Source organism: Micromys minutus (assembly GCF_963924665.1).
Source record: "Micromys minutus genome assembly, chromosome: 12".
In the NCBI taxonomy this organism is placed as follows: Eukaryota; Metazoa; Chordata; class Mammalia; order Rodentia; family Muridae; genus Micromys; species Micromys minutus.
Genome location: NC_137981.1, coordinates 37,371,552 through 37,398,313, shown reverse-complemented (window position 1 = coordinate 37,398,313; position 26,762 = coordinate 37,371,552). Strand labels below are relative to the sequence as shown.

The 26,762-nt window shown below is 46.2% G+C and overlaps 2 protein-coding genes across 3 annotated transcripts; both read left to right on the top strand.

Annotated features, from left to right (window-relative positions):
• SEC24C (SEC24 homolog C, COPII coat complex component) lies at nucleotides 1-21,965 on the top strand. 2 transcript variants are annotated; one of them, XM_080926705.1, is made up of 24 exons: nucleotides 1-90; nucleotides 1,654-1,853; nucleotides 5,357-5,492; nucleotides 10,049-10,221; nucleotides 10,451-10,825; nucleotides 11,146-11,282; nucleotides 12,467-12,535; nucleotides 13,769-13,880; nucleotides 14,140-14,267; nucleotides 16,032-16,170; nucleotides 16,347-16,462; nucleotides 16,626-16,750; nucleotides 16,887-17,078; nucleotides 17,284-17,377; nucleotides 17,531-17,647; nucleotides 18,091-18,261; nucleotides 18,701-18,797; nucleotides 18,875-19,020; nucleotides 19,136-19,274; nucleotides 19,422-19,540; nucleotides 19,640-19,819; nucleotides 20,019-20,210; nucleotides 20,442-20,531; nucleotides 20,757-21,965. In XM_080926705.1, the coding sequence occupies exons 2-24, from the start codon at nucleotides 1,682-1,684 to the stop codon at nucleotides 20,895-20,897; spliced, it is 3,360 nt and encodes a 1,119-aa protein (XP_080782831.1). In that variant the 5' UTR covers nucleotides 1-90; nucleotides 1,654-1,681; the 3' UTR covers nucleotides 20,898-21,965. The 2 variants fall into 2 exon arrangements, with proteins under 2 accessions (XP_080782831.1, XP_080782832.1); XM_080926706.1 differs by lacking the exon at nucleotides 12,467-12,535.
• Nucleotides 21,966-22,113: 148 nt separating this feature from the next.
• On the top strand, nucleotides 22,114-26,530 carry FUT11 (fucosyltransferase 11; the record flags this gene model as incomplete). The annotated part of the gene is made up of 3 exons (XM_080926981.1): nucleotides 22,114-22,821; nucleotides 22,911-23,536; nucleotides 25,177-26,530. 3 exons carry the CDS (start codon nucleotides 22,114-22,116, stop codon nucleotides 25,322-25,324), a joined length of 1,482 nt encoding a protein of 493 aa, XP_080783107.1. The 3' UTR covers nucleotides 25,325-26,530.
• Between the last annotated feature and the right edge of the window lie 232 nt (nucleotides 26,531-26,762).

Genomic DNA, 26,762 nt, shown 5'->3' with positions numbered 1-26,762 from the left:
GGGGACGGCACGCCAGTCCCCCTCAGGACCGGAAGTCGAGCCTGGGAGCCTTGACGTTAGGAACGAAGTCGAACCTGGATCTGGAGCCGGGTGAGGAGTGGCATCGCGAGGTTGCGTGGTGGGGAGGAATGCTGTGGAGAGGCCTGGGTATTTCTGGCCAGATCGCTGTCCGGTTTTAGAGGAAAGGGTGGAGCCTGGAGGCGGGGCTTAGAAAGAGACCCTCACCTCCCGCATCTGCGACCCGCGATCAGTCTCAGGTTCCCAGACCCCTCCCTTCACCTCCTGGCCCAGGTTCCGGCTCCCGCCTCGCCCTCCCAGCAAGTTGAAGGGCATTAGAGGATTGGTCTTTACTGCTTAGTGAACCGGCCCGCTTCGTGGCCCTTGACGGTGGCTTGGCTTCCCGATCTTGATCTCTAGAGCCTCCGCATCTCGGGTACTTTAAGAGTTCTAGGAAGCTTGCCCCGCCCCTTTGGGTTGTCACCCTCGACTGTCTACCTAGAATGGAGTCTAGAGTGGAGTTTGACTCCAAGCTTATTCCGCCCCACTCCCTCTTTCAGGAACCTAGGCTTGATGTTAGTAGCATGTGCAACGTTTAGGGTTTGGGAGGACAGTTCCTAAAATGGCTTTGACTTTACAGAGTTTTCAGTCCGGCAGGTTCAGCTTTTGGGCTCTCCTAGCCCAAAAGATACATACCCATTGTTCTAATGCAGCACCTGAGAGGGAGGTCTCACTCTTCCTGGGGCTCTTCTGCCTGTAGAATAATTAGAACGATGAGATGTTTAGATCGCCAGTCCCCTTCTTGGAATGACCCTTGAAAGGACCTCCAACTCGTCCTTCTGTTGCTGGGCAAGATTGTAATAGTTTGATACTGACCTATCAAACAAACATTAGAACAGAAACAGAATTACAGGTATGCTTTTAGATTTAGAATACCCATAGTCCTCTTTTTGAGGGATGAGATGATCTTTGTCATAGAATATTGCTACTTTTTTTTTTAATCTTAATGTTTCATTTATGAGGTTAATACATTCTATTCATGGAAAGACTAGGGTTAGAGTAACATTTGGATTATTGTAGGTCAGCAAAGAATACTGTTTCTCCCAAACAGCTACTTTACAGTTTTTCTTAGGGGTGGGGATGTAGTTGATCAGTTTTTTACTTTTTGCCTTAGTAGTTAAAAAACAAGAACCCAGTACATTTGAAGTTACTCAGTGTTTGGGGGATGAATGGATGACTTGGTGATAGACACAATGAATGGAAAGTGGAAACTTTGTTTTATTTAACCTGTAACTCATGGTAGTTATCAGATCAGAGGGAGGACTCCCTGTGACTAGACACTGAAAATCATACCACTGGAGAATGGTGGCTGCTGTTCTGTTCCATTAGGTCTGTCTGAAGTTGAAATTTATACCTTCTTGGCAGTGACACAACATGGGGTTCACAGTAGTAACAAAATCCTTGCTTTGAGGAAAGTGACTAGGCACCAGCTGGGGCAGGAAGTTTCTGAGATCCTGTGGTAGTGTGGGAACAGTTCAACTGATCACTGCCCAATAAGCTCAGTCCCTTTTCGTCTCTTCCTTCCTGCCCTGAATAGTTGTTCTTGCCTTAGAAAGTTTGTTTTGACTGATTTCTTCCTTTTCCTTCATTCAATAGGTGAGATCAAGTCGGGGATGCTCTCATAATGAATGTCAACCAGTCAGCTCCACCTGTTCCACCATTTGGGCAGAACCAGCCCATCTACCCAGGTTATCATCCGTCTAGTTATGGTGGGCAGCCAGGACCTGCAGCCCCTGCTACTCCCTATGGAACTTACAATGGCCCAATGCCAGGCTATCAACAGGGCCCTCCTCAAGGTATGTTTCCAGGTTCTTTCTGAGCTAAGGAAGGGAGTGAGCTGTCTTCAGGTTAGATTGCATTGCTTTAATGAAGCTGCTTAGGGACTGTGATTGAGGAACATGAATCTGGCTCTCTGAAAGTGAAGGCCCTCGGAGTAGTCTTGTCTCACCTTGCTTTTGACTGTCTCTAAGCCATCTAGTAAGAATGCTTACTTCCAGATTCAATAAGAGCTCACTTTGGTGTTGTCACTCTGAACAACCTCATTACTGCGTCTCTAAGAGCTGGATGGAAGGGTTGTAGTCATAGCTCTTCTGTTGCCTGTTGACTTCGTCTCCCTGAAGTCACTTATTCCTCATATGTGTTAAGAGTGCCTCTCATTTGACTTCTGGTTCTTACTGTACTACTACTCTGGGACACGTTTGTCTGTAAATGAATCTGAGGGGGACAGTTTATTTGTATGCCTGACTTGTAGTACTTCCTGAAGCTTTTACTGTTTTCATTTTCTTTTTCTTGGGTTTTCTCTTCTTGGATGCTCTGTAATATGAGTGAAATAAGAGAATTTGGTGTTTTGTTAGATTCTATGTGTGTCTCTTGGGGAGTTGAATGTAGGCCCCATGTATACATGCTTTATCGTTGAGCTATGCTGCTGCCAGCCCAAGAAGGGTAGCTGGTCCTCTGCGTGTTAAACTGGCAGACCTTATAAAGTTATTAACAGTAGACTTTGATTATGCTGGCTGAAGAGGTAGAGTAAGCCAAACTCTATAAGTCTTTTTGTTGTTTACTAGACAGGATCTCTCTATGTATCCCTGGCTGTCCTGAAACTCTCTCTGTAGACCAGGCTGGCCTAGAACTCAGAGATCAGCCTGCCTCTTCCTCCCTAGTGCTAGGATTAGAGGTGTGCACCACCAGTGCCTAGCAGCCAAACCTTATATTGTTTAAAAGTAGATGCTACCAGGCCTACTGTCACAGGCCTGTAATTCCAGTTATAAGGGAGGGTGCAGTAGGAGCAACTTCAAGGCTTGCCTGGGCTGTAGAGTGAGTCCAAGTCCAGCTTAGGTAACAGAGTAAGATTCTGTCTAAAAATAAAAGTGAAAAAGAAGTTATAAGTCATTAGCAAAGTGCTTGCCTAACAAGTATGAGATTCTAGGCTCAATCTCCAGAACCACCAATGAATGAATGAATGAATGAGATGGGTGGGGTGGTTTTAGGGGGTTGAAATAGCTCAGCAGGTAAAGGTATTCACCATTAAGCATAATGACCTAAGATACACACCATGGAAGGAGAAACAAGTTGTCTTCTGATTTCCGCATGCAATAAATACATAGATATAATTTATGGGGATTAGAGAGTTCCTTAGTGGTTAAGAGTGCTTCTTATTCTTGTTGATCGAAGTTCAATTCCCAGGACCCACATGGCAGCTCAAACCATCCATAACTCCAGTTTCCAGGGATCCAATGCCCTCTTCTGACCTCTGCAGGCACCAGTCATCCATTTGATGCTTACACATGAAATAAAACACATAAATCTAGTAAATAAATACATATAAAAACTTTAAGAGAGTAGATTTAATAAAGTAGGGAAGTAAGTATCAGTCAGGCAAGGCATGGGTAGCTTTTGAAAATGAATGAAATATTACCACTTTAATCACACTGTAACAAAACAAATTGTGAAGTAGTAAAATTAGGTCTTGGTTCTTTTAGAAGTGCCCTGTTCTGGGGTGGGACTTTGACTGGACAGAGTCCACTTTTGCTGTTATGTTTGACTTATCAGAAAGGAGTTTGTCATTCTCTTTTGAAAGAGGTTTGTTATTGAAGGGAAATCTGTCTGTTCTGTTATGGTTAGTGAGCAAGTTCAGCTTCTGAATCTGATTTCTCCTAAGGTCAGGGACATTTTAAAAGTATGGCTAAGCGTAGTGGAAGCAGTTTTGAAGGGACCTCTGACCAGAGAAAGAACAGGATAGCTTTTGTGAGAATGTAGGTAAGGCATTAACAATGGGATAAGCCACCTGTCCTTTTAGAGGAAAAAAACAAAGTCTCAGACTTGGGAGAACTCTCCTGAACATGGAAGTGGGCAAAAAGTGTAAGACTAGGACGTATGAAGTGTGCAAAGGAGGAGTGGCCTTTCTGGTAGTTGGCATAGCTCAGTGAAGGAACACTTTCCTCGCTTGCATGAAGCCCTAGACTCAGTCCCCAGCACTGTAAAACCAAACAAACAAGTAAACACGTCCCCACCTCCACCCTCAGTTTTGTGAGGTTCTGGTTCTCTTGACTCCCAAATGCCAGGATTATAGGTGTGTACCACCATGTAGTTTATTTAGGTTCACTACATTTTTATTTTCTCTTACTGGTGAGAATGTTTTGCCTGCATGTATGGATTCAGAATTCATAAGAGGGAGTTGGATCCTCTAGAATTAGAGTTAGAGATGGTTGTGACCCACCATGTGGGTAATAGGAATGGAACATAGATCCTCTGCAGAAACTCAGGTCCAAAGCTACTGAGCCATCTTTTCAGGCCCTGGCAGGTGTTGGGTGTTAAATCCAAGGGTTCATCCTAGGCAAGCAACTGACTAATCCTCAGCCCCTAATTTCTTTTACTTTTTCTCTTTCTTTCTTCTTTCTACCTCCCTCTCCATTCTTTCTTCCTTCCTTTTTTCTTTCTTTTCTTTCTTTCTTTCTTTCTTTCTTTCTTTCTTTCCTTCTTCCCCTTCTCTTTCTCTTTCTCTCTTTCTCTTTCTTTTTTCCTTCCTTCCTTTTCCTTCCTTCCTTCCTCCCTTCCTTCCTTCCTTTCTTTCTTTCTTTTATCTTTTAAAGATAGGGTTTCTCTGTGTGGCCCTGGCTTTCCTAGAACTCACTTTGTAGACTAAGCTGGCTTCAAAGTCACAGAGATCTGCCTACCTCTGCCCAAGTACTTGGTGACATGTGTCACCACACCTGCTTAGAGCCCTACTTTCTTTCTTTCTAAAGATTTATTTATTTATTTATTTTATGTATGTGAGTACACTGTACCTGACTTCAGACACACCAGAAGTAGACATCAGATCTTATTACAGATAGTTGTGAACCACCATGTGGTTGCTGGGATTTGAACTTAGGACCTCTGGAAGAGCAGTCAGTGCTATTAACCACTGAGCCATCTCTCCAACCCAGAGCCCTACTTTCTAATAGAATAGTTCATTATATTCTTGCTCATTATCTCCTACATCACCCTCTACATTTATCCAAGTTTCTAAGTTGTAGAATAAGATTTTCCTGGAAAAGGTTGAAGGCTGTCTTCGATTGAATGAGAAAGTGTGCTGGTCAGAGGAAGGCCCTACGTTGTGTTGCTCTGACTAGCTTCAGAGTCAGAGCAAGTAGCCTGTTTGTTGGACATCCACATGCAAATATTGCTTCAGTGAGAGAGGCATGTAGCTGGAGGGTGAGGTCAGTGAAGATTCTCTTACTGATTTTTGTTCTGCATTCCTGCCTCAGGATGGAGGAGAAAGTTATTTCCCATCTATTTAGTTTCTGTCCTTTACCCTCAGGTATGCCGAGAGCCCCACCTTCCTCAGGGGTGCCTCCAGCCTCTGCAGCACAGGTCCCTTGTGGTCAGACTACATATGGCCAATTTGGCCAAGGTGATATACAGAATGGGCCAAGCTCTACAGCTCAGATGCAAAGGTATGTACTGGGTGAGCCTAAAATCAATGTGATGATAGGAGGTTAGGAATGTTATGAGGGTCTATTTTTTTTATCTATTCTATTTGTCTTCTTTTAATTATTTTTTATTACATTATTTTGTATGTATGAATGATATATATGTGGGCATATGTGGAGAGTCAGAGGACAACTTATAGTAATCCGTTCTCTTCTTCCAGTATGGGGGTTCTGGGAATGAAACTCAAGTCTTTAGGCTTCACAGCAAGCATCTTTATCCACTGAGCCATGTCGCCAGCCTTTCTCAGTCACAGGTACTACTAATGACCAGCCCTATTATGGACCCATCTTAGTACCTGGGTTCTTTTCCATATTACCTTCCTATGAACCTGGATTGTCCCCCAGTTATCCAGACATATATTCCCACAGTGGTTCTAGTCCTCATGAGCTTATGCTAAGGAACGGGGAAGAGCTCAGAGCTATCTGTATTTGTCTCCCTTTTCACTAGGCCAGGCACTTAGTAGGACTGACTGATTAAATTCTTACACGGCCAGTTCTGAAATGAAAAGACCCAGAAGGAAAGCTGCATAGATGAGAACCTTATCGGTTCCTTTCCTTTTTTTTTTTTGCATCAAAGTATATGAAAGGAGGGAGGTCACATCTGTGAGAATGTTGTTTGGGTTCTGGTAACAGTTTAAAAATGGATATGGATATGGAAATAGAAAAATGATTTCTGGCACTTACCAAGTGTCTTGTGTTCATACATCATCACTGAGTATAAGTCTTAGATAAGGTAAGCGTGGGTCACACTTCATATTGTCATAGACAGACAAATAGGGGAGTCAAGAAGTTGGAGAAGCAGGCAGATTTTCAGTATGGTTTACTTTATTTCAGGACAGGGTCTCACTGTGTAGACCTGACTGTCCTGGAACTCATTCTGTAGACCAGGTTGGACCTCAAACTCACAGAGGTCCACCTGCCTCTGTCTCCTGAATGCTGGGATTAAAGGCATATGTTGCCACTACAATACACAGCAGACCAAAGACTTTCAGCTGGAGTAGAATATTACTATAACTTGAAAACTGTTTGTTGAGGTACTCTGGAAAAGAGAGATGAAATCGAAATTTAAGAAAAAAAATTTTCTCCTTCAACTGAAAATTAGGTTGTTAGAAAGAAAATGAAAGCCTCACAGTCCAGAGACTAAGTGGGGCTTGAGATCAGAGCACTTGTTACATAGAAATCATCAGCCCAAGAAGCCAGGGTCTTAAACTTACGCAAGTGCTGGGGATAGGAAGTGAGTCCCTACTTTCCCATGAGGTGCTTGGAACTGAGACTGACTTTGGACTACACCTGCAGAAACTAGTCTCTGAGCACTGTCAGAGAGGATGAGGAGCACTGTCAGAGAGGATGAGCACTGCTTCGCCCAGGTTGGCTGTTAGGAAGTAGGGAGGGAAGGGAACATTTTGGAATATTAAAAAAATGGTATAAGCCTAGTGTAGTGACCTACCCTAACTCTTGGGAGAGGCTGAAGCAGGAGAATCACAAATTTGAAGCCAGCTTGGGCTACACATGGAGACTATTTTAAACAAACAAGTAACAGTGACTACAGCCCTATGAACAGATCGAGGCAAAGGCAAATGGTGACAAGTGCTTATAGACACAGCAGGCAGGGAAGCTAAGGCAGTGGGGTTCCTTCAGTCAAGAGTTTGATGCCATTTTGATAACAGGAAGGTCTGGTCTCAAACAAAAACTCAGGCAGTACAAATCTTTAAGAATCCTGGTACTTTAGAGGCAGAAGCAGGCAGATCTCTGTGAGTTCAAGGCCAGCATGGCTATGAAAAAAATCCTGTGTCAACAAAAAAAAAAAAAAAAAAAATCAAGCAAAGACTATACCTATATATATAAGTTTAATGTATAATCTCTAAAGCAACATTGTTATTATTATTTTTAAGATTTATTTTTAAATTGTGTATATATAGTGGTACAAGTGTTCATGAAGGGCATTGGATCCTCCTGAAGCTAGAGTTACGAGAGGTTATGAGCCATCCGATGTTCGGTGCTGGAACCGAACTCAGGTCCTCTGCAGGAATACATACACATAACTGCTGAACCATCTTTCTAGTCCCAACATTGTTTTTACTGACCCTAAAATAAGCTCCTCTAGTGTGGTGAAGCCCTGAGTTTGATCCCTAGGACCATAAAATCAAACAAACAAACAACCTCATAAAACCATGAAAGCTCAACTACTTACATATAGTAAAATGCTTAGTTGAGTTACACCTTTTTGGCTTTTTTAAGACAGAGTTTCTTGGTGTAGACTTGGCTGTCCTAGCTCTGTAGACCAAGCTGGCCTTGAACTCAATCTGCCGGACTCCACCTTCCAAGTGCTAAGACTAAAGGCATGTGCCACCAACACCTGACAAGCATTTAAAAAAAAAAATTATTATAGTTTCTTTGTTTTCTTACATGCATGATGAGAGTAGAGATCGGAGGTGACTTGTGGGTGTTGGTTTTCTTCTGCCATATAGATCTAGAGATCAAACTCAGGCTTGGTGGCAAAGAGCCTTTACCTAAACCATGAGCCACCTCACTAGCTCAGGCTATGGTGTGTCCAATAGAATGACATTTGTTTGTTTGATTGAGACAGGGCTTCTCTGTGTAACAATCCTGGCTGTCCTGTAACTCACTCTGTAGATCATATTGGCCTTGAATTCACAGAGATCTACCTCCCTCTGCCTCCTGAGAGCAGAGATTCAAGGTATTTGCCACCACTGACCTGCTTAATGGAATAACATTTAATGAAAGGGGAATGTCATAGATAAATTTCATAAAAAATAGAAAAAAAACCCCACAAAATCCTGTGTGTGTGTGTGTGTGTGTGTGTGTGTATAAACACATAAAATCTGTAAGAGGGTATCAGTCTTGGAACAGGAGTTGCAAACAGTTGTGAGCTGCCATATGGGAGCTGGGAATTAAACCTAGGTGCTCTGGAAGACCAGCCAGTGCTCTTAACTGTTGAGCTATTTCTCCAGCCCATGATTCTATTTTTAAAAGGTTAAGAACTGACAAAACTGAACTTCAGAGTTTTAAAGACAAGGGGATGGTAGTTGAGAATTAGGAGTAGTTACCCCTGGGGGAAAGGGGAGGGAGTCATAAAGGAGACACATGTGGGCTTTTGGATGTAGTGGTCTATACTTTCTGATTGCTTTCTTATGCCATTGGTTGTATTAGAATTGTTCATGTATACATACCAATGTTACATCTTTACAAGTAAGTTGGGGATCAGTTTTAAACTTTGGTTCTAGCTCATTCTGTTATACTTTCAGTGTTTTAGTTTTCTGTTTACTCTGTCTCATTATTGTAGGTTTAGATTAAATAGGAAAACTATAAATGCTATATATAGGTGTGGTGGAGCATTTGACAGAATAGCACCAGGCAGTTGATAGCATTGACTCACAGAGCAGTACCATGCAATATAATTAGTCTGACAAGATTTGTTGAGCATCTGCTCTGTGGTTAGCAGTATGTTCAGTGTTGTGGACAACAAAATAGTGCAAAGCCCAACAAAGAACTTGAGGTAAGGGGTCACTAACAGAAATACTAGTTGAAAACAATACTAGGGCTGGGTTAATGGGATAGTTCACAATTAGAGTACTTGCTTGCCTAGCATATGCAAGTGTCTGGGTTCAAGTTTCAGTACAAAAGAGATACCAGTTGAAGGAGAAATGACTGGATGAATGGATGGATGAATAAAGAACAGATAGAATAGATTAAATATAAAGTACTAGTTACTTAGTAGAGATAAAATAAGGCAGGGAGGGACTGGGGAGAAGGTTCAATGGATAAAATGCCCGATAACCACAATTTAAGTACCACAACCAATTCCAGATGCATGATGCACATCTGTAATCCCAGCACTCTTAGTGAGATGGGGTGTGTAGAGAGGAGAACTGGGCAGAAGCCTGAGGTCCAGCTATCCTGGAGTATGCTGTGCAGCAGAAAGTAGAAAGACAGCTTCAGCGTGGTGGAAGTGGAGAACTGATGTCTGACTCCCACACGTTCACTAACCTTGGCATGTGCTTGGGCATGCATGTACCCACAGCACTCTGGAGGCAGAGGCAGGTGGGTCTCTATGAGTTTGAGGGCAGCCTGGTCTACAGAACGAGTTCCAGGGCAGCCAGGGATACACAAAGTCTGTCTCCAAAAAATAAATAAAGAAGGTTGAACAATCCAGTTGTATTTACTCATCTCACATTAGTGAGCACTTGCTACAGGTCTGCTTATATGCTTTTCCTTTCAACTTTCTCAGGTGTAGATCACAAGATTGATGTAGATTGAAGCTCAGGAAATGGTTTTTGTCTACCAAAATAAATAGTATTCAACTAGAGTGCTTGGTATGTGTGGAGTGAGCCTCGTGGAAAGTACACTTTGCCACAACTATTACATGTGTGAAGCTATCAGAGAGCTCAGGATGAACATAAAATGCCAGAACAGTGTACCTTCCTGATATGATGTGGAACTCTGCCAGCTTTGACAGACATCCCACCTTCAAGTCACCTCTGCTTTCACTCTCTTTACAGGGTCCCTGGTACTCAGCAGTTTGGGCCCCCATTGGCCCCTGTGGTCAGCCAGCCAGCTGTGCTTCAGCCCTATGGCCCTCCCCCAACAAGTACACAGGTGACTGCACAGCTGGCAGGAATGCAGATCAGTGGTGCTGTGGCCCAGGCCCCTCCCCCTTCTGGGTTGGGCTATGGTGAGTAGTGGTGGGACCAGGACCCTATCATCCACTTTTCAGAAATGTTGTTCCTAGAAATTTTATTCCTTTACCTCTGAGCCCCAGATGCAGGGACAATCTTGATTTGTTTTTTGGTTTGTTTTTTTGCTTTGGTTTTGTTTGTTATTTTTGTTTTGTTGATGGGAAAAGAAATTACCAAATGTGGCAGAATGACTTGGCTTCCACCTCTACCTCTTCTGTCTCTCAGGTCCACCAACATCATTGGCCTCAGCCTCAGGAAATTTCCCTAATTCTGGTCCATATGGCTCCTATCCTCAGAGCCAGGCTCCTCCCCTTAGCCAGGCTCAAGGTCATCCTGGAGTCCAGCCTCCCCTGCGATCTGCCCCTCCACTGGCTTCCAGCTTCACATCCCCAGCTTCAGGTGGTCATCGGATGCCTTCCATGACTGGTCCACTCCCACCTGGACAGGGCTTTGGGAGTCTCCCAGTGAACCAGGCTAACCATGTGTCCTCGCCTCCTGCTCATGCTCTGCCCCCAGGCACCCAGGTGACTGGGCCCCCAGTACCACCACCACCACCTATGCACTCCCCTCAGCAGCCGGGTTATCAGCTGCAGCAAAATGGTGAGTTTTTTCCCCTAGCATCTGGCTAGAAGTCTAAAGCTTTATTCAGCTATTGAGAGTTTTGTTTGTTTGTTTTGGTACTGCTTGCTAAGTAAATCAGATGGGACAGCTTTAGGATACCATTACTAGGATATAAGATTTATAAGATAATTCTTATGCCTCTTAGTTCATTCCTATAGTGTGGCCTTTCTTTGAGTAGCTTCCTCAGGCACTACTAGATCTCATAATCTGTTTCAAAGGGTCCATTTATTTTTCTGAGGCTTTAAGGAGAGATGGGGAAGGAATTTTGAGTTTGTCAACCTTGTGTCCTTGTCTCTCAGGTTCCTTTGGACCAGCCCGAGGTCCCCAACCTAATTATGAGAGCCCATACCCTGGAGCGCCTAACTTTAGCAGTCAGTCTGGGCCTCCTCAGCCATTGCCTCCTAAGCGCCTGGACCCTGATGCCATCCCCAGCCCTGTAAGTAGGGGTTCATGTGGTTGGAAAGGACACATTGTGGACCAGAGGAACAGACTGACCTAGATGAGATGTTTGCTTGGCATTTTTGTTAGCATTTCTTTTTCAACCATCTTCTTGGAAGACTTAGAAAGTCTTAAGTCTTTGAAACAGAACTTGAAGTTCCCAAAGTCTTTAAAGCAGTTTAACTCAACAGCTCTACGGGGAAGACGGGAACCAAGAGTCATCAGGATGGTGATAGAGCTCTGGGTTGAGGGCGTTGTTCTATGGCTCCTGGACATGATAATAATTACATGGTCATCTTTGTCCTTCTGTGGAATAGTGGCCATGTCCTACTCCCTTAGATCTAGTAGAGCATCATTCTGTTGCTCGTCAGAGCAGGTAGGACCTCTCTGGTGTTAGGTGGTCAGAGCAGAAAAGTCTCAGCGGTTCCTCTCTGCTCCTATGTAGGCAGTGTTGTAGGATGATGCCCCCAGTACTATGGATTGGCAGGTCCCTACTGTGTAAATGTGGAACAATCACAGCATGTAAAGGCAGGGTGTATCTGAAGTCTGTTGAAGAAGCTGCTTGTCCCCTAGATCCACTGGAATCCTCACCCTTTCCTTATCACACACAGGTAGAGTAGTTCTTTCCCATAGGGTCTGCTTTCTATCCTGTCTGTAACATCGGTGTCAGTTACCTCTTCATACTTAGCCATTGTCATTTTCCATTCGTTCTCTTCCCTTTCTTTGGGGAACTACCATGGTGAGGAAGCCTGTTGTCTAAAGGGAACCCAGGAGGACCGACAGGTTCCTCCCTCCCCTGCCCTGCTTCTCTCCTCCACGGTGGGAAGGAGAGTATAGCTGGGTAGTAGAGGCATCTCCCAGCATGAAAGTTCTTAGGTATAGGTTTGACCTTCTAGGGAACTTCCTGTTCCTCAAGTTTTTCCCCACTAGGGCCTCCTTAGAGAGTCCTGCTTGCCTCCTGCTTGTTCTATCTGAGCTTATCTTGTAGTCTGCGTCACTGAGGCCTCCTTGTGAGGCCTCTGTTGGCATTCCAGATCCACTGGGACCCTGACTTTTGCAGTCTGTGCTAGGCTCTAGCTCTTCTTGTCTGATTCGCCAGGGCTAGAGAAGTAACATCTGCCTCTTGTTCTTTTGTCTCCCTCCCTTGTATTCCTGCTGCCTTTATTATTAAAACACTAAAAGCAACTTAATGAGCTGCCTCCTCAGCAGAAAACCAGGCACAGAATAGACCCTGATGCCATTCCTAGTCCAGTAAGTGCAGGGGTGGGAGTCCGTGCTTGTCATCCTGTGTTAGTGTCACCCATGCATGCCTGTGACTTCACCTCATCCACCATGTCCATCCCTTTTCATTCTCTCCCCTGAGCATTTCTAGAGCCTTGCTTTTATAAGCTGAAGGATATGCATGCCCCACATCACAATATCCAGAGGAAATAGTGACCTGTTAGCAGTGCCTTGAATATGGGATGGTGGATGGCCAGCCTCTGTGGGTGGGCCTGTAGCATGCTAAGCTTTGGTTCTAGTCCTGCTGGCTCCTCCAGGAGCTTGTGTGTGGCATGTGATAGAACCAGACAGAGTTGAGCAGCAGATCCTTCCAGTTTGGTATAAGGAGAAATGTTGCAATGGGTGACTGTGAACGTATGGGTTCATAGCATTTCTCACAGGGGAGAGTGTGGGCTACCTTCTCATTTGAGGAGTTTTAGACTTTGGTGTATCTCTAAGCTTCAACTCTTTCTGCTGCCGGATATAGTATTATTTGGCCTTTACTTTTTCTGGTTTTATCAAACTCATCTTGAATAACTGACCAAATATCACCAGCCTGAACAAGGGTCTGATTACCAGCTTTGCATATCCTTTGTGTGTTTGTTCTCCTCAATGTCTTACTTATCACAAGTAGAGGTTTGAGGACTGGGCCATAAGGATTGGGCACTCATCCTCTCCTGTATGGACCCACTGCTGCTCACCTGAAAGGAAGGCAGCATTTGCTTCCTTACCTTACCTGATCATTTCTGCCTGTTTAATTCTCTCCTCCCCGTGTTTCTTGTTAATTTCATTGAGTTTAGAACCATTCCAGGTAGATTCATTTTTATATGGGTTTCTGTCCTCTGTTCTCCTTGCTCTGACTCAATGTATCTTATGGAGAGGAAGGGAGGGAAAGGTTTGATAGAGAATGGAATCCAATCATGTCTTATCATGATAAGCTTTGCTGGAGTGGGAGAAATAAAAGGGTACTCACTAATGATTGGAGGCCAGGGAGTGGTTTATCGGAAAGTCCATTTTCACCAAAGCCTACCTAGCATCTACTGCTAGCTGCTGCAAAGTGCAAGGTCAGTACTGTGGCATTTGATATGGTCTCCAGAAGGAGAGCATGCCTGGTGCATGAAGTGGTTTTTGGCAAGTTATCTGTTCTTACGCTTCCAGCTCTGGCCTGCTTTTGTCTGGTACCTATTCTTTTATCATCTCACTCATTTCACTTCTTTCCTACAGATTCAGGTTATTGAAGATGACAGAAACAACCGGGGTTCAGAGCCATTTGTTACTGGGGTACGGGGACAGGTGCCACCTTTAGTTACTACCAATTTCCTGGTAAAAGACCAAGGTGAGAGGAACTTTGATGTCTGTTTCCTTTTGGCAGCTAGTTCTCCAAGGCTATCAGCCATGGATCATGCTTTTGTCAGTCTTTAACCAGAGACCAGTCCCTCCCACCCTACCTTAGTCCCTCCCACCCTACCTCAGTCCCTCGGGGTCTAAAAGTTACTGCCAACTCTTAACATTTGTGGAGGTGGAGGGACTCACCAATGGAGAGCTGGTATCCAGAAGGCTTCTGTGATGTGACTCAAATCTTCTACCTTCTTCAGGGAATGCAAGTCCCCGTTACATTCGATGCACATCCTATAACATCCCTTGTACATCTGACATGGCTAAGCAGGCACAGGTGCCTCTGGCTGCTGTCATCAAGCCACTGGCAAGGCTGCCCCCAGAGGAGGTAAGGCTGGGAAGGGACTAGAATCCAATGAAAGGGGGGAGGGAGAGAGGATTTATTTCTAGATGGGATCCTGGCTGGCCTGGAAGACATCTTGGTTGGGCAGGAGGGGACAGACAGTATCTTTGATATCTTTCTTCCCAGGGCCCGAACCTGGCAGCAGTGGTAAGGATGAAAGCAAAGGCAAACGAACTCCTTTGTGAGACCAGGGTTGATAGGAACAAATGAAAAGGACCAGAGCTTGTGTGTGTGGAGGCTCACACTTGCAACTGTAGCACTCAGGAAACTGAAACAGGAGGCATAGAGTTCAAGCCCAGCCTAGCCACACAGTAGACTCCATCTCAAAGAGTTAGCCCAGGTAATCATGAAGCAGAGGTAGGCAGATCTCTGTGATGAAGCCAGCCAGGCCTATGTCATGAAGCACTGTCTTCAAACAGGTAGGGCCAGCCTAATTTCTAGAGGCAAGACAGCTGGATGTAGGAACTTCTCATTGTGTGGTCACATCTATTAGGAGAAAGATAAAGAGAGTAGGGGGGTATGTTCTGTGGTGGTGTGGTGAGGTAGGGGGGTAAGGGGGTGTCTCTGGCAGACCCATGTTGGGCACCCTTCTCCCTGAGGGACCAGCCACATGAGGTTAGAGTATAGAATAGAGTTTATTCAGGGCACGAGGAGTGGAGTTAAGAGGGTAGTAGTGGCAGAGAGAGAGAGAAGAGGAGTAGAGAAGAGGCCTGCCATGAGCATGTGGAGGGGGGGGAAGAACGGGGAGAGGAGGGACAAAGGGGTAAAAGCAAGAGAAGAGAACAAGAGAGGAGAGCAAGAGAGAGAGGAGGGGGCAAGCAGCCTCTTTTATAGTGCCAGGTAACTGTGGGGTGAAGCATGCTTGGCTATTGCCAGGTAACTGTGGGGTGGAGCATGCTTGGCTATTGCCAGGTAACTGTGGGGTATTGTGTACAGAATCTTAACAGCATCTCTGGATGATGACAAGTCTGTTATTCTGTTCTGTATGTGTGTTTTGTTTTTTAAACTCAAGTGTGTTGGCTTGGGTATAGGTAAATAAATGAGAAGGTACTATTGTATCCAGTACTCCATCCCTCACCTGGCTTGGGCCTCCATCTGCCAATCCAGTACCTAAAATTAGCATTTTTTGTTTTTTCAAGACAGGGCTTTTTGTATACCTGTTTCTGGGACTCACTCTGTAGACCAGGCTGGAGCTGGGATCAAAGGCACGTGCCAATATATCTGGCGAAAGCATTTTTTAATAATTAGGTAGCTGTTTATTTAGATCTTAAGAGTTTTCTAGAACTGAACCATTCGGCTTGTCATTTCTCTTGTGGGTGCTGTTCCTGTGTTTGTAAGATGACATCTACCTGGGACAACAGTAGGTGTCATGGAATTCTCTTGTGAGTGATGGGGAAAGCACCATAGATATTCAGGGAAGGAAGTAGATGTCATCTCCAGGACAGAGGAGCAATCCTGAGAAATCTTTGGCTCTCTCTCCATACACTCATGGCAGTCCCTGGCTTGCTATGGCCAGTTTCATAGGCCATCTTCTTTTTTAGGAAGGAATGCATTTTGGGATAGAAAATGAAGAGAGGTATGGGGTTTTCCCAGTTGTTAGCATTGTTCTCATTCCCTTCCATTGTATTCCTTCCCCAGGCCGAATACCTGAGCCCTGCTGCCTCACCCTCCAGTCTGTGTCATGTGTTGCTGTATGTCTGACCCCTCTGTCACCTCCCTCCATCTGAGCCCCTTCTCTTTGTTCCTTAGGCTTCACCATATGTAGTGGACCATGGAGAATCTGGCCCCTTACGCTGTAATCGATGCAAAGCATACATGTGCCCTCTCATGACATTCATCGAGGGAGGGAGGCGCTTTCAGTGCTCCTTTTGCAGCTGTATCAATGACGGTATGTTGTAAGGGCTGAGCTTTGGGGCAAGGCTTGCATTGGATAGATTAGGGAGCTTTTCTCAGGGGCTGGGGAAGTAGGACGGGTTTGGAATGATGTGAAGGAGCTTAGCTAGGAGTTGGCATACTTGGGTTGAGGATGAATCTTGTGAGTAACATACTGCATCCACCCCATAGTTCCCCCTCAGTATTTTCAACATCTGGATCATACTGGTAAACGTGTGGATGCTTATGACCGTCCTGAGCTATCTCTGGGATCTTATGAATTCTTGGCTACTGTAGATTACTGTAAGGTAAGGGAAGGTGGTGGGAGAGAAACAGTGGGTGGAGGATTGTGAAAGCCCAAATCAGCTGTTAGCATTTCCCTTACTCTGTCATGGTCCCCTTTGATGCTCATTGCCTTCTAGTCTACTGCTTGCTGTTTCCCTGTACCCTCAACATTTCCTTCCTCTACAGAACAATAAATTTCCTAGTCCTCCTGCCTTCATCTTTATGATTGACGTCTCCTACAATGCCATCAGAACTGGTCTTGTTCGGCTCCTCTGTGAGGAGCTCAAGTCACTCTTAGACCACCTGCCTAGGTGAGAGTTGAGGAAGCGCTGCTTCCTTTTGGTTAATGGTGGGTGTCTGGGTTGACTGAGCAAGTGGAACATTGTGTCATGGAATTGGGGAGGTGAAGAAGGTGGCCAGTGTGGGTAACAGTGTCACCTTCCACAGGGAGGGTGGAGCGGAAGAGTCAGCAATCCGAGTGGGCTTTGTCACCTATAACAAAGTGCTGCACTTCTACAATGTGAAGAGCTCCTTGGCTCAGCCACAGATGATGGTTGTATCTGATGTGGCTGACATGTTTGTGCCACTGCTGGATGGCTTCCTAGTCAATGTCAGTGAGTCTCGGGCAGTTATCACCAGGTAAGAGCCTGATGGTGGAGACGAAGGAGTTGGGAGGTATAACTGCAGAAGGCCAGGGAGTTGCAGAGCAGTTAGTAGATGGCCAGGGGTGTGTTCCAAGAGTTTTCAGCCTGGGAGCCAGATACCTGTTCAGGGAATTGAGAATGGAGGCAGCTGAAAAATCTGGGTGGTAATTTTGGTTGTCTGCCATCATCTGTCTTTTCAGCTTATTGGATCAGATTCCAGAAATGTTTGCAGATACAAGAGAGACAGAGACAGTATTTGCTCCAGTTATCCAGGCTGGGATGGAAGCTCTGAAGGTAAGGCAGAGTCCCTGGCAACTTCCTCTCACTTTCCTCTGACGATATTGCCCAGTGGGTTGATAACTGTCAGCCTGTTTCAGTTGGTGCCTAATAAAGAAAACAATGAGAGAATAATGGAAGAATAAATGAGCAGTTCATCTTTGCTCTCAGGCTGCCGAATGTGCAGGAAAGCTGTTTCTGTTCCACACGTCCTTGCCCATTGCCGAGGCCCCAGGGAAGCTGAAGAACAGAGATGATAGGAAGTTGATCAACACAGACAAGGAGAAGGTGTGCGACTCAAGATGGGTGGGGCATTCCATTATAGAGGAAGGCCGTAACTGTCCCTGTGGACTGGGATTGCATTTGCCCATTTGGAACTGCCAACCCTATCACAAAATTCTTGGTTGACTTGACTACAATCTTCCCTTTTGCTCTTTCATTTTTTGCTTGAGATAGGGGTTCAACTCTGTAGCCTAGGCTGGCCTGGAACTCACTTAGTAGTCCAAGCTGGTCTCATAGTTGTAGTGATCTTGTCTCTGCTTTCTGTGTGCTGGGATTATAGCTGTGCCCAATCATACCCTTTCCCTTCCCCTTTCTGTCCTTTTCTTCCCAACTTTCTCCTACCTGAGGAAATACAAGGTAGTAGGTCTGAACTTTTGAAATTATGCTTATTTTACATATGAAATTCTTGTTGAGCAAAGCTTTTAAACATTTCTTCTCTTCTCCTTCAGACTCTGTTTCAGCCTCAGACAGGTACCTATCAGACTCTGGCCAAAGAGTGTGTGGCCCAAGGCTGCTGTGTGGACCTCTTCCTCTTCCCTAACCAATATGTCGATGTGGCCACGCTCTCTGTTGTTCCCCAGCTCACTGGAGGCTCTGTCTACAAATATGCCTGCTTCCAGGTATAGAATTCTGGGTGTGAAAATATCTGCTTATATGTGGAGTGACCCTTAGCTATTAACTTATTAATGGTGTGTGAAGTTGAGCCCAGAGTATGGTAGTTCTAACCATGATTAGGCACATGGGTTCTAAAGTCAGTCCTGGGTTGATACTGAGTTTCCCCACTTGCTGATCTAGAATACCCAATTACTCATCTTTTGTTCTTTCATCCACAAAGTAGAGTTTACCAACTAATATTTGTCTACAGAATTAAGTAATTACTATAAAGCACTCTATGTGCTACCTACTATGTTATGAGTCTGCAGAAGCTTCCTTGTCACTGGCATCCTTGTTTTTGCTGTTACTCTGGTTAAGTAGGTTTGTAGAGAGGAAGGGGTGCAGGGAGACTGACTGCGGGGTGAGCTGTGTGGTCAGTGATGTGACCTTGGGCATGGATTGCAGGTGGAAAATGACCAGGAACGGTTCTTGAGTGACCTGCGTCGGGATGTACAGAAGGTGGTTGGCTTTGATGCTGTTATGCGGGTTCGGACAAGTACCGGTGAGTTTTGGTTGAGGTTAAATCTGGTTGAGACATATGTCCTTACCTTTAGCTCTGACCTGTCCCCATGGCCTCAGGTATCCGTGCTGTAGATTTCTTTGGAGCTTTCTACATGAGCAATACAACAGATGTGGAGTTGGCTGGGCTGGATGGAGACAAGACAGTGACTGTGGAATTCAAGCACGATGACCGGCTCAGTGAAGAGAGTGGAGCCTTACTGCAGGTGGCAGGCGGGGGACGGGCAGGGGACAGAAGTTCGGGGTGCATTCAGTGGGAAGATAGGGGTGGGTAAAATTGTGAGGGAGGGGTGTGAGTTCCCCCTTTCTCCCTTCCCCTAGTGTGCCCTGCTTTATACCAGCTGTGCAGGGCAGCGTCGGCTCCGCATCCACAACCTGGCCCTAAACTGCTGCACCCAGCTGGCTGATCTGTATCGAAACTGTGAGACTGACACACTCATCAACTACATGGCCAAGTTTGGTGAGAGTAGAAGCAGGGCAGTGTGGAGGTGGGGATGAGAGAAGGTCCAGGATGGTCAAGAGTGCAGCACTCCTGGGTAGGTGTGATAGTGGGAGATGCATGTGATGGGAAGCGGGCCAGTGACCGCCGTCTCTCCTTCCCGTGCAGCATACCGGGCTGTTCTGAGTAGCCCTGTGAAGACCGTCCGTGACACTCTCATCACCCAGTGTGCCCAGATCCTGGCCTGTTATAGAAAGAACTGTGCCAGTCCTTCTTCTGCAGGACAGGTGGGGCATGGATGCCAGTGGAGGGATTGGTTCAACAAAAACCTTGCATTTTAGAGGGACTTCTCATGACCATTGACTTTATTTCCATAAATCCCTCAGTTGATCCTTCCTGAGTGCATGAAGTTGCTCCCAGTCTACCTGAACTGTGTGCTGAAGAGTGATGTTCTGCAGCCTGGAGCTGAGGTCACTACTGATGATCGTGCCTATGTTCGACAGCTGGTTTCCTCCATGGATGTGGCCGAGACCAATGTCTTCTTCTACCCTCGGCTCCTACCACTGGTGCGACTGAGGACTGGAGCGTGACTAAGGACAGGGCCTCTAAGGAGGAGGGGTGGATTACTATATTGCCAACACTAAGAAATTTGTTTTTATGTACATTTCATATTACTTGTAGAGACTTAGCTTTCTTGGTTTGTGTGTGTAAAGGAGTGTGTTGTAGTTCTTGGTGATGTTTTTTTTTTTCTTCCTTTTTGTCTAGACAAAGTCTCCCCTTGATAGTACCACTGAACCACCAGCAGTTCGCGCCTCTGAAGAGCGTTTAAGCAGTGGTGATATATATTTGCTGGAAAATGGGCTCAACCTCTTTGTCTGGGTGGGAGCAAGCGTCCAACAAGGTGTTGTCCAGAGCCTTTTTAACGTCGCCTCCTTCAGTCAGATCACCAGTGGCTTGGTGAGAACAGGGAGGGTGTTAAGGATGGGTATGGAAACACTTTGGTTATTTGATTGTGGGTCAGTGAAGTCATGCTGGTCCCTTTATTATGCCCCAGAGAACACTTGAGGCAAGGGAAGGGACTATCACAGTTTTTCTGGTTTCCTCATTTCAGATGATACCTAAATATGTGTTTCCTCTTGATGGACTTAAAAGCAGTTTATCAAAGTAATGAATGAATTTTTGTTCCAGAGTGTTCTTCCAGTTCTGGATAATCCACTGTCTAAGAAAGTTCGAGGCCTCATTGATAGCTTACGGGCACAGAGAATGCGGTACATGAAGGTAACACAGATGTTCTGTGTTTTGCATGGCTGGGGCTGGATATTGAACCCTAGGCCTCCTGTATGCCAGACAAGCACTTTCATCACTAAGCTACATGCCCAGCACAGTAACATTGCTCTGAAGCCTGGATTTCTTATCAAGTCAGCAGGAAGGAGCATGGGGGAGGGAGTGTATGAATACTTCACTACCATCTGCCCTTCCTTACAATCTGCCTTCTGGCCGTAGCTTATCGTGGTCAAACAGGAAGACAAGCTGGAGATGCTGTTCAAACACTTCCTGGTGGAAGATAAGAGCCTAAGTGGAGGTGCATCCTATGTGGACTTTCTCTGTCATATGCACAAGGAGATTCGGCAGCTACTGAGCTAAAGCAAGTGGGTGAATGGCATAGGGTCCCAGGCAAGCTTCCAGAAAGAACCCCAGGATGGCAGAGAAATTGGGACAGTTCCATATCTTATAAGTCATGTAAGCTGACCTCAGTTGACTTCTTTGGGGGGGAGGGCGAGATATAAAGAGACACCTTCTTTCTGGGCTCAAATACCCTATCACTCTGTCATGTCCTGCTGATCGAAGGTGCCCCAGGCCCCTTACTCTACCCTTTCTCCTGCTAATCCTGTTGTAATGAATGTAGTTTCTCAGTTCACTGTATATGATTCGGTGTTGGGGGTTTGGAGGCAGCCATGCCCTGGCAACAATGTGTCCCTTTGGACCAGCTTCCAAGAGGAAAGGGGCAGGCAAGAAGTGGGAATCCCAGGGTTCTTACAGGAGGTGGCAAATTCAGCTCCGTGTCATCACAACTTCCTATATTAGGGATAAAATATACAGGTGCACAAGAGCTGGGGTACAGACCGTAGGTGGTGGAGAGTAAAACAGTTGGTCCTTTGGGGGCCTGGTGGCAAAGTCATAGTTACTGAGGATGGATGACTAGTCTCTCTACTTCCACTGTGCGCGCTCTCGCTCCCCTGCAATGATTGGTGAGCACTTCGTGGACAGACGCACATAGCTAGAGATGAATGAGCCTGGGGACTGAATTACAAAGCATATTAACACCTAGGGGAAGTAGCAGCCTCCTTTCCAGATGGAGAAGCCCCAATCCTGGTTCTGTAGAGAGCCTGATGGTCAACTTGCAATACCTCACAGAGCCAGCCCACATTCCACTCAGCTTCCACCAGAAACGTTGTTGGGGAGAGGCAGAGATGGCAGGAGCCCTGCCTTCCGGTGCCAGGACGTTACTGGGCTTTGGTATTGACTGAGTGGCTGACAAGTTATCTTCCAACTCCAATTGGCTGGGCAGGACAAGGGCTAGGAATGACGGTGGTCAGGCTTGCCTGCTCCCAGCCCAGGATGCCCCTGCTATGGACCTTTCATTTCTTTTCATTGGTTTATTTTTCAATGCATCTTTAATTTGTAAAGAAATAAAATAAGATGTAACCAGTATCCCTTTCATTACTCGCGACTTTCCCACCCTTCCTGCGTCTGAGAGGAGTAACGCATGCGCCGCGTGCCCCTGTGGCGTAGGACCCGGTCTGCTCCCCACTCGCCGCAGGGCGGGGTTTAGTGCTGTCCAAGTGGGTCCGGTGTGGACATGGCTGCTCGCTGCACCGAGGCGGTGCTGGCCGCCCTGGGGGTGCTCAGTGTCTGTTCCGCCAGTAGCTCCCGGTCCGGGACATCGGGGGAGGCGGGTGGGGAGGCTGAGTGGGCGGAGCCGTGGGATGGCGCGGTTTTCCGGCCGCCGGCTGCCCTAGGAGCCGTGGGAATAGCGCGCGGGCCGGAGTCCCCGCCGCCGCAGAACACAGAGACGGTGGATCTACCAGTGTTGCTGTGGTGGAGCCCAGGTCTGTTTCCGCACTTCCCAGGTGACTCTGAGCGCATAGAGTGTGCACACGGCGCGTGCGTGGCGTCCCGGGATCGACGGGCGCGCGCCGACCCGCGGACACGCGCACTGCTCTTTTATGGCACTGACTTCCGCGCGGCTGACGCTCCCCTGCCGCGCCTGGCTCATCAGAGCTGGGCACTCCTACACGAGGAGTCGCCACTCAACAACTTCTTGCTGAGTCACGGCCCGGGCATCCGCCTCTTCAATCTCACGGCCACCTTCAGTCGCCACTCGGACTATCCGCTGCCTTTGCAATGGCTGCCCGGGGCCGCCTATTTGCGCCAGCCCGCGCCTCCGCTCCGGGAGCGCGCCGAGTGGCGCCGCCGCGGGTACGCGCCGTTGCTCTATTTGCAGTCCCACTGCGACGTGCCTTCGGACCGGGACCGCTACGTACGCGAGCTCATGCGCTACATCCCGGTGGGTGAGAGAGCGGCAAGGCGAGGCGGGGCGGGGGTGGGCTGGGCGAACGCCACACCCTGCTGACCGCCGTGCTCTGACTCGCTTAGGTGGATTCCTATGGCAAGTGCCTGCAGAACCGCGAGCCGCCCACCGTGCGGTTACAGGACACAGCCACGGCCACCACCGAGGATCCAGAACTCATGGCTTTTTTGTCCCGCTATAAGTTCCACTTGGCCATGGAAAATGCCATCTGCAATGATTACATGACAGAAAAACTGTGGCGCCCCATGCATCTGGGTGCTGTGCCTGTGTATCGTGGATCACCCTCTGTGAGGGACTGGATGCCCAATAATCACTCCATCATCCTAATTGATGACTTTGAGTCCCCTCAAAAGTTGGCAGAGTTTATTGACTTTCTGGACAAAAATGATGAAGAGTATATGAAATACCTGGCATACAAGCAGCCCGGAGGCATCACCAATCAGTTTCTTCTGGATAACCTGAAGCACAGGGAATGGGGAGTGAATGATCCTATGTTGCCTAACTACCTCAATGGCTTTGAGTGTTTCGTCTGTGACCATGAATTGGCTCGTCTGGATGCCGAAAAAGCACATGCATCCTCTCCCAGGGAAATTTCTGCCCCCGAGCCTCACATTGCCCAGTTGTCACACATGAACTGTCCAGTGCCTACCCCTGGCTTTGGGAAAGTTGAAGATATTCCTGAAAATGACAGGTAAAGAGGTTGCTGGGATGTTCTGCAACTGCCACATCAAGCTACTTGTTTTCTTAGTGTGTTGGGGACTGTGGGAAAAAAAAAAAAGGCTCACTTTGCTTTAAGGTGTCAGTGGTAGTTGGGGGGCTGGGTGTGGTGGATACACCTGTTATCCCAGCCGGTGTGGGAAAGTTTAGAAAACCTGAGGACATAAAGTGGGGCCAGTCTGTAAACAGCCTGGTTGCCAAGCTGAGGATCAGCACCTGAGCTGAGGACCTCTGATGAGGAGGTGGGCCACATAAAGATGAATTTTGGCTGTGCTGAGTAAGCCCAGGGCCTTCTGCATGCTAGAAGAATACTTTTCCACCTAGTCACACATCTTAGCCCAATAAGAGCATTTTGAAAGGATTTTTCTGCAGTAATCAACTAACCAGACAGCCTATAGTCTCGGTCTGTAGCCTGGGCTGACCTCAAACTTGTGATAATCCTGTCTCGCCCTCCCAAGTGCTGAGATTACAAGAGTGAGCCACCATATCCATGAAAAGCATATTTGTTTGTGTGTGTGTGTGTGTGTGTGTGTGTGTGTGTGTGTGTGATGAGGTCAGGGCTTTGAGTATGCTAAGCAAGCCTCTGCCATTGAGCTATACTTACTCCCAGCCCTCCTTTTACTTTTATATGCCCTGATTCACTCTAAATAGAATTGAAGGAATGCTTTCAATAGGTGTATAATTAATATTGGGAATCAGAGTGGTAAAGGGAAGTGAGTCGAAAGCAGGTTATACCTGCATGTGTGCATGGGAGGTAGGATGGGAAATGTTGAAACCACCCACAGCAAGCCACCACAATTAATTTGGAGAGAGATTTCTAGAATAGCTCGAAGCAACAGTGGATGGCAGCAGAGGCCTGCTTACATATGCTGCTGGCACAATAGGGTCTTGACGGTGGAGTCTCTCACTAAGAATATGTCAGCTTATGCCAAATATGGGATTTACTAAAAGAAAAAACATTAGGGAAATAGCTAGGGATTGTAGTATATACCTATAATTCTAATGCTAAAAAGACCAAGGCAGGAGTATCAGGAATTCAAAGTTTGCCATGCATGGTGAGTTTGAGGCCAGCCTGGGATATTAGAGACCCTGTCCCACTAACAATATTCAGGTTGTGCCTTTTCTACACACTAGATGTCACTATACCTTCATTTACATTTTGAAATAACTAAAGGTTAAACCCATCCAAAGGCTCCCTTGATTTTCTCTAGCACCATTTCCATGCTCTGGACCCTTTGCACTTCCTCCACATTTGAGAGCTAGAGGCAGTCTGCAGTGTCAGCTACTTGGGAGAACTATGATGTCTTTGTTTATGACCTACTTCCTGTCTCATGGACTAGAATTAGTTTTACTCCATATCTCCTTTCCTTTACAGCAGAGCCTTGTCCTATCCAGAGGCCACAGTATCTGCTTAATTTTTTGTCTGTTTTTCAAGACACGGTTTCTCTCTGTAGCACTGGCTGTCCTGGCACTCAATTCCTCCTGCCTCTGCCTCCTGGGTGCTGAGATTATAAGTGTCTGCCACCACCATGGCCCTGTTTATGATTTCTTTGGGACCACTCAAAGAATAGCAGAGCCTATTACTCACCACCCACTCCTGTTCTGTCATTTCAGCTGGAAGGAAATGTGGCTACAGGATTATTGGCAAGGTCTCTATCAGGGGGAAGCTCTCACTGCCATGATCCACAACAATGAGACACAGCAGAGGAAATTTTGGGATTATGTACATGAGATCTTCATGAAAAGGAATAAAAATCTCTAACTGCCTTCATGCAAAAGCCTTTGGCTTGGAAGACTTAAGGAAACTGCTTTACTTTGGTACCTAGGGCACATCCATCCACCTTTAGTGAATACTGCCTCTTATGGACTGATGTTTTCACGAATTCTTCTGCCCTGTTTGGGGCAAGTACCCCCAGCCCTCTCTACCTGAATGGTATGGAGCAAGTATGTCAGCCTGTGGTAAGAGAGCTTCTCCTTAAAGAAAAGCAGAAGCCAGAAGCAATCAACTGACTCAAGTACACGTCTCGTGTCTATAGCCGATTCTTTTTAAATATGGGTAGGAGGGTTCAGGCTGTGATCCATGCAGCTCCCGTTATTTAGTCCCTTTAAATAGTGTCCATTCCAAATCTTATCAGCGGTTATCCTGGTGGGGAGGCAAAGCCTTATGTGTGGGTGTGTTATTCTGTTTCCTGCTTTTTTCTCCCATTTGTGATTGTTCTCACTACGTGGTCCAAGCCACCATCCAACTCCTAGGCCTAATTGATAGTACCTGCTTCGACCTTAAGTAGCTGGAGCTACAGGTATATACAACACTATGCCTAGCTCTTCAAGTGACTTTAAAAAATACTTGCACCGTCTTTAATATCAAATGTCTTTTAAATAGCTTGCTCTTTCTGGCTTGAGGTTATTTCCCACAAACTGGAAAGATGGACGAACATTTCCATCATTCTTACTGCTTGGTTTTCTTGTTTAGGGTATATTTGGAATTCCTTCTCTTACAAACAGATTAAGTAGCTAACATGACACTGATGTCAGCTCAGTGTATTGCCTTGTTCTAGGGCTGGAGAGCTCCATTCAATCCATTACTCAAATTCTCCCATATTCTTCCAGATAACTCTATGGTGCTTACTCAATGGTTTTGTTGTTGTTATTGTTTTGTGGTTCTGGGAAGGCAAGCCTTCTATAAATTGAGTTATAGCTGCAACACTAATAGTGTTTGTGTGTGTGTGTGGTTTTTTTGTTGTTGTTTGTTTTTAATAAAGCCAGCCCAACCCCCCCACGCCCCCAATTCAAACAGACTGAAGAAAGCAAGGGATTTAAGTTACCCTCAAGTGGCTAAATAAAAACTTTAGATTTGGGGTTGGAGACATGGCTCCACTGTTAAGAGCACTGACTACTCTTCTAGATGGCCCAAGTTTGATTCCCAGCACCCACATAGCAGTTGACAACTACTGTCTGTAACTCCAGATCCAGGGGGATTAAATGCCTCATCTTGCCTCTGTGGGTACCAGACACAAATGTGCTGCACAGACATATATTCAAGCAAAACTTCCATATCTGACCAAAACTACAGCATTTAAGATATAGATGAACTGCCTGCTGCTGTAGGACACTATGAGCTTTTTGGGGGGCAATTAGAAAGAATGCCTTGGACCTTAGAGCTACTCTTACTGTATTGATGAATTATCACTTGAGAACTC

What these genes read in the sequence shown, in the direction of transcription:
- SEC24C (XM_080926705.1), top strand. Translation starts at nt 1,682, where the DNA reads ATGAATGTCAACCAGTCAGCTCCACCTGTTCCACCATTTGGGCAGAAC. An exon ending in TTATCAGCTGCAGCAAAATG is followed by an intron (nt 10,826 to 11,145) that starts GTGAGTTTTTTC and finishes CTTGTCTCTCAG; the next exon opens with GTTCCTTTGGACCAGCCCGA. An exon ending in GCGGGTTCGGACAAGTACCG is followed by an intron (nt 18,798 to 18,874) that starts GTGAGTTTTGGT and finishes CCATGGCCTCAG; the next exon opens with GTATCCGTGCTGTAGATTTC.